The 12,078-nt window shown below is 47.4% G+C and overlaps 1 protein-coding gene across 2 annotated transcripts in view; it reads right to left on the bottom strand.

Moving 5' to 3' along the window:
- Positions 1-12,078, bottom strand: part of SPOCK1 (SPARC (osteonectin), cwcv and kazal like domains proteoglycan 1) — a 430,304-nt gene that overhangs the window by 62,154 nt on the left and 356,072 nt on the right. For both annotated transcript variants that reach the window (XM_036424283.2, XM_036424282.2), the window contains one exon: positions 11,085-11,199. In XM_036424283.2, the coding sequence (XP_036280176.1) occupies positions 11,085-11,199 (115 nt within the window). The remainder of the gene's footprint in view (positions 1-11,084; positions 11,200-12,078) is intronic.

Here is a 12,078-nt window from a genome sequence, read left to right as displayed (position 1 = left end):
CCATGATCTTGAGTTGAGTCTGAGGACCCCCAACAATAAAATGAATAACTATCAGAATGATTCCCCCACCCCCCCACCCCGCCAAAGAAGCAATCATTCCAACAAAGATGGAGGACAGATTTCATTCATCGAAAGCAATGGCAAACAGCAGCTCCCCAGCCTGAAATGTGGGAAGCAGAGATGTGCACACAGGCTGCAGGCGTCCCCGGGGAAGGGAGTGTGGGGGGCAAGAAATGGGGGAGGGGAGATTGCCAAGGGATGTGGGCTTCCAGATGGGACAACATAACTGCATCCTGCTCAATGCTTCTCCAATTACTGAAAGCCAATCTAAATCTCATTTTCCTAAAGTTTTCAAAAAGATTTTTAATATCATCTGGGAGAATAGGTAAGAAGGGGCATGAAAATTTGAGAAAGAGAATAATGTTAGATAACAAGATGAATGGCAGAGCAAAAATGATTCAGAAAACAGGCTATTAAAATGCACACAGCTAACAATTCCAGTTCTCTTTGCATACCCTCAAAAATAAGCATGACATTGATTAAAACAGCACTTTTTCAACCCCTGGTCACAAGCCAGGAGTGGGTCATGGACATAACTATCTGAAATATGCAGTACAATGGCAGAGAATAGGAAACAGCACACATTATCTGGAGAAAGAATGAGGACTGCTTGGTGAAAGCTTTAAGTACCGGCTCACAGTAGAAGCCATTTCTTCCCATTTGAATGTCACTGGGCCTAATGCATCAAACATGAAAAATACTATCCATGAAAGAACAAAATGAAAACACAGGTGAAATTTTTACCTGGCCTCAGAGTGGAGAATAGATTTCTAAACATACATCAAAGCCAGAAACTCTAAAAGAAAGGAATGATAGTCCTGAATGGATGAAAACATCAAAATCTTTATCAGAAAATACCATTAAAAGCAAATGAACAAATTGTGGGGAAATGTGAAATGATGGAGTCATAACTTTAATACATGTAATAGAATCACCTTATAAGTTATTGAGACAAAGACCAACGCCCTAAAAAGGGAAGTATAGGGAATATGAGGCAATTCAGAAAGAATTACAAATAGCCAAGATGTATAAAAAGTAAAAAAGTTAAACCTCCAGTGTAATAAAGGAAATACAATAAAAATCAAACCATGACAGAGGAAGGTAATTACCTCCCAAGACCCATCTTCTGCATTTCTTTCATAATAATAACCATGATTTTCAGCTGGTTCATTGCTTTTCAGCTTAAAAGTTTGCATTGTCCAGCATCGAGCAGGGCTGTTCAACTAGACTAATACTAAATTCAGCCTGAGTTGGCCATTGAGAAGAGAGCAGAACTGTATACAGACTCACAGAGGTCAGTTTAAAGAAAGTAGTGTACCCTTCTTTGCTCCCCCCTCTTCCTGGTGTCTGAACTACAGATTCAATGGCTGGAGCTCTAGCAGACATTCTGGGCCATGGGGCTGGATGCTAAGATTCTCAGAGCAGTAAGACAGGAAGGCCTTGAGGACTGAGATACTCCATAGTAGCTGGGGACTTCCTACTACTTGACCTAACTTATATTAGAATGATAGAAACCCTCTTTTGCTTAATCTACTGGAGTTTCAATTATGTACCACTAAGCCAAATCCCAACTAATAAAAGTACCTTTATTCTTAATCTATGCTGTAGAAAAATTCTTTTAAAAATTATAGTATCCAAAGTTGGTAAGTGTCCTCTAAACAGACATTCTCATATCTTGCTTATAATACACATTTCCTGGGAGAAACTCTGCCAGAAAGTAGCAGAAGAGTTACAACATGCACATCCTTTGCCCTAGAAATCCCACCACTGGTCATGTATCCTATGAAAATAATTAATATGCGTGCAAAATGAATACACAGTCATGTTCATAAAAGCAGTATTTGTAGTAATAAAAGACCAGAGAGAAGCTAACTGCTCAGTAGAGGACTAGTTATAAAAATTATAGTACATTTATAGACTCAGACACCACACGGCCATTAAAAACCAAGCTTTCAAAGAATCATTAGTGATATGGGAATATTATTAAGTGCTATTAAGCTAATAATAAAGACTTTTGAGTAGTATATGATTATACTCAGTTTGGGAGACTGGGTAATTTTAAATATTCTTTAACAAACATGTCTAACTACTATAGTTTTGTTTTCTTTTAATTCAAGTTAAAAATGTTCATGTGTTCACTGTCTCCCACAGCGTACCTGTCTTTTCCAGCTAGGAGGCTCCTTCCACTCAGCTTCATGCACAGCATGTTCTAGTCCAACATGCCCAGCTGGTGTGTGTACCATGGACCATCCTTTCTGCTCCCTTGTCAGCAGTCTTTGTAAGAGATGAGGATGCCTGGTACACAGCTGTGCTTTACTCCAGCCAACCAAGGCCCCTGAGCGTCGTTCTGGGAACTGCAGCTGCCAAGACTCTCTGTGGTACTCTGAGTGATGCTCTGGAGGCCACCTCGGTCTCCCCCTCCCTAGATACCAAGATGCCATTGTCCCTGACTCCTTTGAAGCTCCTGACCTCAATACTGCCTGTCTCCAGTCAAAATAACTTTATAAGAATATACACTATGTCAAGTAGAAAATGTTTAGCTGCAAATAGAAACCTATCCAGTGGACATGCGATGGCAGTATATCAAAGGGTCCAAACTATAATAGTATGCCCATATTTCAAGTTAGTTTCCTTGTCTCAAGCATATGAGATGAAGTCTAGCTCTCCTGAACAAGAGACTTAAGTAAAAGTAGGTCAACTGTTTTAAGCATTAAATTCCCTCAGAGTCCTAGATTGATAAACCCAACTCCTCAAAAAGATGGAGAACAGCCATTTTCTGGACAACTGATACTTTGGGACATAAGTGAGCTCCGTATGGAGATGCATGAACAATTTATTGATGGATTTGACATTAAGTGTTCTTGACATCCCACTTAGGGGAGAGACATCATAGGTCATGGACATAGAATGGGAATGTCATAAACACTGGCTGCCTGGATGGATGTATGGATGTATGGATGTATGGATAGATAGGTGGGTGGATGGATGGGTGGGTGGATGGATTATGGCTTGGTGAAGGCACATTACTCACTATCTCCAGGCTCATTCCTGCCATCAGTTTTAGGAAACAAAACAAAACAGCCATGAAAACGTTGCCTTGTGCTTTAAGTTTGTTTGTTTGTTTATTTATTTATTTTTATTTTAAAAAAATATATTTTATTGATTTTTTACAGAGAGAAAGGGAGAGAGATAGAGAGCTAGAAACGTCGATGAGAGAGAAACATCAACCAGCTGCCTCTTGCACATCTCCTAGCGGGGATGTGCCTGCAACCAACATACATGCCCTTGACCGGAATTGACCCCGGGACCTTCCAGTCCGCAGACCGACACTCTATCCACTGAGCCAAAATGGTTTTGGCTGTGTTTTAAGTTTAAATGGGGCTCAGGGGCTCACAGAAGCAACGTATGTGAAGTCACAGATCAGTGTCATTTTCATCACCACGAGTTTCCTGAACGGGCTAGTGTCCTGGGCTCAGAGTGCTCAATCTGCCGTCTCACAAACAGAAATGTCCTTCTTGTACCAGAAGTTCTCAACTCAAATGAAAGCGAACTCTCACTAGTTCCAGACACTCCTCTGCCTATCCTTGTTCTCTGTGCTCTCATGAAAGATCAGTGAAGCACTGTCTGAATGTTACATCTCGAAGGATACCACATCTCTGTCATCAAGGCAAGCAGTCTCCTGAGACACGTTGAGCTTTCCTCCTAAGTCAGGGAGGCAGGACACGGTAGGAGAGAAGACCTGCCTGATCCCAATGTGGGTGATGCTATCTGTCCCCAATCCAAAGGAGCCAGAAACACACACGGCAGATGTGTCCCAGCCTGAGGTCAAACCCCGGATCACTGATGTAAAGAGGCCAGAGATGGGCACCTCTGATTCGCTGAGCCTGTCTCAACCTAGAGACCCAATTCACCTTCAATGCCCAACCTTTCCAAGGGCTGCAACTGCCACAAGCTCAAGTCCCTGCAAGAGCTTTGAAAACTGCAGTTCATTCTACAAATGATCAAAGACAGCCTGACCTGTACCATGCACTGGCCTGTGCTGGGCATGGTGCTCAAGGCAGTGAGCCATCTGCAGGGAAAGCTGGGGCTGAGCACCAAGGTGGAGAAGATGGGCTGGCAAGTGCAGATGACAGACAGGAGCCTGGCAGGTGAAAGGACCCCAAACAGCCACCCTTCAGTACCTGGGAGGGTGAGGGAAGGAGGGAGGTTGGGAAAGGGCAGGTGCCAGGTTCTGACACCTGGGGAGAGCCCACAGTACCCCAGCCCTGAAGGAACCCAGCGGTACACTGGGATCCAGACAGATCAGGCCAGAGAGTGAGGGGACTGGGCTTCATCCCTTCTGAGTTCTCAACATGCCCTGGGATTAGCCTGGCTCAGCACAGTCTCCCAAGTCCTAACAGTGGGAGAAATGCAGGGACAGGAATCCAGACCTCTTCAGCCTCAGTAACACTACTCAGGGTAGAGGTTTCATAGGATTAATAGTCCCCATTATGTTCTGAAAAAAGGCTTAAAAAACATTGGCAATTTTTTTGAAAGTCACTCTTAGAAGTATTTCTCGGCCCTCTGCATTGGTGAGTAATCACAATTCTGATCAAACCCCTGTCAGCACTGATTTCTGGTCTTTGCCATTCAGTGTCTAACCCTGGCTCTGCAGCTTCTGCATCCTGTCTAGGTGATTTCCAAAGCTGGGCTACACTTACATCCCATGCACCTGAGACCCCAAACCTGGCACCTGCACTTTCCCAGCCTTCCCACTTCCCCCACCCTCCCAGGTACTGAAGGGTGCCTCCTTGCCTCACCCCCACAGGAGATGTCTGCAAGAGCCATTTGGAAGACTCAAGCTGGGACAGAGCAGAGCCAGCTCCAAAAGTCAAAAGAAGTGCTACTCTCTAGGCTGGGGTGGGAGAAGGGCGCCCGGCGATATGGAACTGGTGGGCTGTGCTGGCTCTTACACAGATCGTTGCCCTCCACAACCTGCCACTGCCACACTGGGAGATCTGAAAGCTGGGGCTCCCACATTCTGCAGAGCCCCATGGGCTTCTCTGCCCTTACCAGCACCTCCCCTCCCAGAACTTCCGCTAAATCATCCTCGTGTTGTTTCTCTTTGTAGCTCATTCTAGGTCTTGAAATAATGAGAATCACAAGCAGAACCTCTGTGTGAGCAGGTTTGCCTTCTCTGGCCACACAGTTCCCTCTTTCCAGGTGAGAGGGGCCTGGATGCTTCCCTCCTGGGGTTGTACAGAGCACAGTTTCCACCCCCAGGACACCAACGTGACTTGGAAATGAGTCTGATCCCTCAGACTGAAGAGATCAGGCTTGTTGTTTTGTTTTGTTTGGGCTGCACTGCCAACCAAACTGAGCTTTATCTGCTATTCTATGTAATAAAAGGCTAATATGCAAATTGTCCCTTTGACTGGGAGTTCAACCAGGGGGCAGGGCTGGCCAAATGCCATCGGCCCCTCCCCCCAGCAGGCCCTGCCTCTGATCGCCCCCACTCCACCCAGATCAGGGGCGGGGCCTGCCCACCAACCTCCTGTGTCCCCTCCCCCTGGCCAGCCTGGCCCGACTGGCCCATATCAGGGAAAATTTGTGCACCAGGCCTCTAGTTGTTATATATTCCTCAAGTTCAATAATCAAAATCACATTCCTGCTTCCTTCTGTCTAACTGCGACTTTCAGTTTAAACAATCACCATCATCAAGGTAAAACAGCTATGTTTTTTGAACTCTAACTTTATGACACTGTGCCCAGCCCCAGGCCCAGCCCCCACCACGGCTGGATCTGGGAAGGAGGACACCAACGTTTTACAGAGCAGCTGGCTTTGTGGAGTGGCAGTCATTCGCTTCCTTTCAATTATAATTTCAATTTATTTTTTATTGTAATGCTGTCTTTTCACAGCGATAGATAGCAGGGCAATGGAAGAACAGTCGACTTCGGGACAGATTACAAATGGATTTTCATCTCTGAGGAGCGGAGCGAGGCTGGGAACTGGTGGCTATCAGAGAGCATCATGTGGTGGTGAGTGATGAGCCCAGGACGGTGCTCTGATAAACTTCCAGAGCCAAGCATGCTCTCAGAAAGAAAGGAGAAAGGGAGCGAGGTCCTCAATTCTCTCCCTGGAGAGACCCCCTGGGAGAGGGCTGTGTTATCAGGGGAGGGGTGCGTTCTGTGAGCACTGAAAAAATGGTAAGAATTAGTTTAAATGTGGGCATGTACATGTGTGTGTGTGTGTGTGTTTCTTTTTGCAAAGGAGGCCCGCCCTCTCAGTCAGCATCCCACTCAGTTTAAGAGCTCAGCAGATGTGAGGTAACCAGCACGCACTCTAGGGAATCCTCAAGCCCCTGCTCTGTCACTGAGGAGCTGCGTGGCCTTGGCAAGGGGCAGAAATGCTCCAAATCTCACGTTTTCTCAGCAACACAGGTGACATTATTCAGCTGTTAGAAGAGTCAAACGTATAACGAAGCTGGTAGCACAGTACACATACTAAGCACCTTATACAGATTATCCCTTGTTAAAATACATCTTTTTCTGCTTTGGGCCATTTTCAATTTTGTGAATGTTAGACAACCCTTTAAAAAGAATGAAGGTGGAATATTTGTCAATTTTTGACAATTATTTAGAATTCAGACAAAAAGTCCTCATAAACTTCCATTCTATTATAGTTGGGCAAGACAGACAATAAATAAAATGAGTAAACAAGTTATCTAGCAGATTAGAAGGTGTTACATGGTGAAGAGAAAAGTAAAGGAAGGAAGGGGGGTAGACATGCTGGGAGAAGGGGGTGAGGGGTGGACTGAGAAGGTCACACTGTGCAGAGTTTTCAGAGGGGGTGAGCCGTGTCCATGGCTGAGAAGGCAGTCCATGCTGAGGGGATGTCCATGCAAAGCCCAGAAACAGGAGTGTGATGGACACATTGAGGGACCCACACAGGCCTGGGTGCCCGCAGTGAGTAGGCACGTGGTATAATAACTAAAGCTGGGGACAGAGACTCTAGGGATCATGTTGGGCCTTACAGGTCACTGAAAGGATTTTAACCTTTCCTCTTATGAAGAGGAAGAGGGGAAGTCGCTGGAGCAGGAGATTACATGCTCTGACTTACATTTTACAGAATTGGTTTACTTTGCTCAAGATAGAAAGAAGGGGCTGGGAGATTAATTAGGAAGCTATTAAAATAAAAGGTGAGGCGTCTTGGACCACAAGGGAGGTGAGGGTGGTGAGAAGAGGATATACTAGTGTTTGAAAATCAATTTGAAAGCAGAGCCAACATAATTATATGTGGCATTTGAGTACAAGAGAGTTTTTGTGATTGTTTTACTTTAGCTAATCGAAATGCAGAGCTGCCATTAATAAATCCTGCAGGAGGAAGAAACACATGGGGGAAACACCAGGAGTTTGACTGTGGACATGTTAAGCTTGATACCCCATGGGCGCCCAAATGGAAACACTGAGCAGTCGTTACAGGTGTAAGTGTGGAGTTCAAGGGAGCACAGGGAGGGAGACAGACAGACGGACACAGACAGACCTGTCTGTACCTACGTGAAAGCATATCTCTGACATATAAAAGAGACAGGGTATAAAACATTATGTAGAGCATGAGTCTTATTTTGTATGAGTAAAGTTTAAAAGGTATGTTAGTATATGTATGTCAAAAATAATTGGAAGCATATGCAACAAAAAGCTAATGGACTTGGGAATATGAGTCCATTTTTGCCATAATATTTGAATTTTATATAAGAAAATATAAATTTATAAGTTAAAGAATAACAGCAGGAGAAGAGGCCTGTTTGGGTGAACCATCAAAGCCGTTAATTTCAAGCACAAATCTCTACCCCCTCCTCTGGACTCTGGTTAGACTGTGGCCACCACGGCCTCCGTTTACCCTTCTCTTTTTTTTTCACCTTTAGCTTTTCCCCATCAGCTAGTATATCAAGCGGCTTCGGTGACCAGGAGGCCCTGGGTCTGCTTCTGCGGAGCAGAATTCACGGAAGCGGAGGAACCTGAGTTCAAAGTCCTGACCAGGAAGGTTTTCTTCTTTGATGCAGCTGCCAATTTAATCCTGAAGCTTTCTTTTTTTAAAAAAAATAATGACATTTAGAATAACAAGACCAAAAAATTCAATGTTCCTTGGTAAGTTTAATTTCTGACCAAAATGCCGTACTGAATAAGTGAACGAAGCCTAATGGGAAGATTAATATGAACTGCTTGTAAATCGCAAGTTTGCGAGCCTGGGGCCTTCACCCTGTTACACAACAGCCACCAGAGAAGAATGCTCCTTCCTGGCGCAGAGAGGCATCTCCATTTGCTGGGCGCCTCTGGGCAGGCAGAGCGCTCTGGGATTTTTCCACTGAGATGTTTCAGGGAGGAAGGGCTCCATCTCTGCTCATTGGCACCACCTCCTGTCCCTATTCAAACACGCTTCCTAACTTTGCTTGTGATAAGTAATGGAATTAGACAACCAGCTGTCACTGGGGACTTCCCCCAGGATCTAGGCCTGAGGCTGAAATCACCACTTGAGAAAAGAAAGTCACTATGGGCTATGGCTATTTTTCTACCATTCCAAACAGCTCCACTGGCTGGCGGTACAGGTCAGGCCAAGAAAGGGGTACAATTCCACAGCCTCTCCAGAACTTGGGAGTGGCTGGCTCCCCAAAAGCTAGCCTATGCCTCAGAAGCAAAGAAGGAGCTGTCCTTAGAGATGGTGCTGCCCTCTCCATTTCCTCCTCAATGTCATTCAAAGCATCGCTGTTGTGGGAACACAGTGACATTCCATGCCTGATGATTGACACTTCAAGATCCAGGCAAGTAACATCGGACCCTGCAGAAATTAAATCTATTTCCCATCAAACTCAGGTACAGCCCCTGCACCATCTCAGGCTGGTGGCCTCGGACCGTGACCCAGGGTGTGCACACAGTGGGAACGAAGGCTGAGGTCCAGGGGCAGGCTCTACCCCAGTTCCACTGCAGGCAAGAGTCCTTCTGTCGGTGGATTTCCAGTTTCCTCTGCTGTAACGAGGACCGAACAAGCATCACTGGTGGTCAAACTCGTTTCCTATAGATGCAATCTAACATAGGAAATCATAAAATGGGGTCTGCAGGCAGGTTGGAGGCCCTGGACCTCATGGGAAAACTGAGGCCCCTTGGAGGAACACGTGGGCCTCTCCACATGGTGTGGAAGAAGGTGAGTAAGATCTTCCTTCGTCTGCTCTCCTACTGGGAAGTTCTCACCTCAGCCTTGAGGGAGCTCAGAACCCTTCCTTTAGGTGGACAGAGCCAAGCGGAAGGGTCTTTCTCTAATGAGGGAGCCGGAGAGAGGCAGGGTGGGCAGGACAGCTCAGGTCTGAAAGCGCAGAGGTGTTTGCTAGTTTAAAAATGTGTCTTAAAGATGCTAATCATAAGAGACCTCTGTTTTCCCCTTAGATTCTCAGGAAATCTAACCAGGAAATGAGTACCTTAGACATTTCCTTTTTCTTTTTCTTTTTTAGGACAATTCATTACTCTATTCTCTTGAGGCTGTACTGTTATCATAAAGATAAGAGAGATAGAGCAATTAAGCAACTTGTCTAAAGCCATGAGTTAATTTAGAGATGTGAGAGGAAATATTCAGAGATATTAAAAGATGCCCACCCCCTCCACCATGTCCTCAGGGACCACATCAAAGGGGAGATGCCAGAAAGAACAAAGAGAAGAAAAGAAAATCAGCCACTTGGTTTTGATTTCCCCCAAGCAGTCTTGAAACTTAAAGCCAAGGCAGGAAGAGGCAGAGATGTCTACAGGATTCAGAGGGAATGAGTCAGACCTGCCCGCAATCACACTCAGTACCGATCAAGGTTGGGGCTACAAGAGTGACATTTTGGGAAGAAGAAGAAGAACAGAGAGGCAGGTGAGTCCCTGGGAAAGGTTCTGTTTACCCAGTTCTCCCTGTCTCCGGCCCATCTTCGGGGCCAGGGCAGGGAAGAGGCACCTGTGAAACCCCAGAGCTCCAGCAGCAGAGATATGGAAACTAACTGTGGTTTGCTACTGGTACGGAATCTAACTGGGGCCAAGCCTTGCCAAACTATCCTCTGCATAGAATAGACATGGCAGCCCAGCAGACCCAAGGACGGAGCCCTGGGATGGCAGCCTTACCACTGTCTTTCTTGACCCTAGGTCATAGGGCATCCTCAAGTTTCCTGCGACCGTGAAGGGGGCCAGAGAGGGGCTATGTGAGGACTAGGGCACCCACAAGAGACACAGAAGAAAGAGGGTGCAGGATGGCCTTCCCAGGCATGGGATCTCAAGCATCTCCCATTGGATGCAGGGAAGATGAGCACCGAAGGCAACCGACTGGGGATGTGAACGCTCCACGAGGGTGGGCACCAAAGAGAGCCGGACAGCGCGAGGAGCGGCTTTCCCCAGCATCGCAGCTCATAAGCACACCCAGTGGGATGGCACTACTTTCTCCAGCATGAACACATCCACACAAACCCACGCTTCCTCTCCTCTCCTCTCGGCCACAGAGGGCAACAGCTGCCTGGGAGGCTGCCCCTTGCATGTGTCCCCTGGGACTGTGCTGTCTGCAAGCAGAATGCATGAATAGGGAAATGCTTGTGGAGGGGAAGACTCTCCGCCATTATGACACCTCTGCAGTCTCTGTTTTGAAATTCGGCCTTGAGAAGTTCAAAGGATGCAGAATAGAGTTCAAGGAAGACCAAGATGTACCCCAGGGAAGGCCCTGGTCTTAGATTCTGAAAACCTGCCCTTCCTACTCGAGCCAGTTCAACCTCTCAAAGAACCTATTGCGTATCTTGGACCAGCAGAATGAATTCAAAGACGCCAGCTCTTCTTTCTGATGGTGCTGAAGGCAGTTCAGGTGAGAGTCCCCGAATAAGGCGCAGTACTTGCCAAGTAAGCCCCTCTCCCCGCCTGGGCTGGACCCACTCTAGGGCTCCGATAAATACCACAGGGCTGGCATCTGGGCAGAGCTGGCCACGCCCTCCGTCCCTGCCCACCCGCCCTCCTTCAGGGGTTCCCCCGCGACCCACTCACCATTCTTCTCTGCCTTGTGCTTCGGAGGCTCGGGCTCGGGGAGACATGGGCAGGGCCCGTCACAGAGGGTGCTGAGGCTCTTGCCAGTGGAACAGGCGTGGAACTCCATCTTGCACTGCAGAGAGAGAGGACAGGCCTTAGGGGCAGCCGAGCAAGCGCCCACTGGGCTTCCTCGGGGAACAGCCGTGCCCTACGTGTGCACAGGGCAAAGACGGGGAGTGCGGAGCTGTCTCGGGTACAGCACACTGAATGAGACACGTTTTCCCAGGCTCACAGTCACATCTAAAACTGCTGCAGCAGCACTGGGAAGCTGGCTTAATAAGTGCTAACATGAAGGTATTTGTCTGGAACCACATCTTGGAGTCCCACAGCCTCCACAAAGACGTGTCTCCCCTCTTCCCCCCAGCAGAAGCAGCTTCTCCATGTTTCCTTGTCCCGAGTGGAGCATGCCTGGTCCCTCTCAGCTGCCCCACGCTCCTCCTGGGGAGGAGAGTAACTACTTAGTTAACCGTTCAGTAACTATTTCCTGTGGTATGTGTGAGGCCCACCACTTCCCCTTGGAACCAGAGGAGTCAATGCTTTTGTTTCAACCATCCAAACCCAAGCTTGCACAGTCTTTCCCTGGAGGACACCGGTGGTTCAAACCAGCCCGATACTGGCGGAAGCAGCCAGCTGTCTTAGACTCCTGGTGGAAGCCCCGAAGCCACCCATCCACTTGCCAGCCGTGCCTCCGTCACGACGGGCTGTCCCCACCACTTTCTGCTGCTCCTGACTCCTAAGCCTCATCGCTTCAGAACACAGGCAGGAGAGGAGGGTGCTATCTACAGGGTCACAGGCACCCGCAGGTAACAGACTTTTTATGCTGACATTGCAGGAGAAGAGACGGAGGCTTGGAGTTGAAATAACAGAAGATGCTGACGGGGGCGGAGACGGGAGTCACAGGCCGGTCTGACTCTGGGCTGAGCATCTGGTGGCCCACGTCACCGCCTCCATC

Source organism: Pipistrellus kuhlii, unplaced genomic scaffold (genome assembly GCF_014108245.1).
Source record: "Pipistrellus kuhlii isolate mPipKuh1 unplaced genomic scaffold, mPipKuh1.p scaffold_m20_p_8, whole genome shotgun sequence".
NCBI classification, from domain to species: Eukaryota; Metazoa; Chordata; class Mammalia; order Chiroptera; family Vespertilionidae; genus Pipistrellus; species Pipistrellus kuhlii.
Note: the sequence above shows the minus strand (reverse complement) of the source record. Positions and strands in the feature narration are given on the sequence as shown.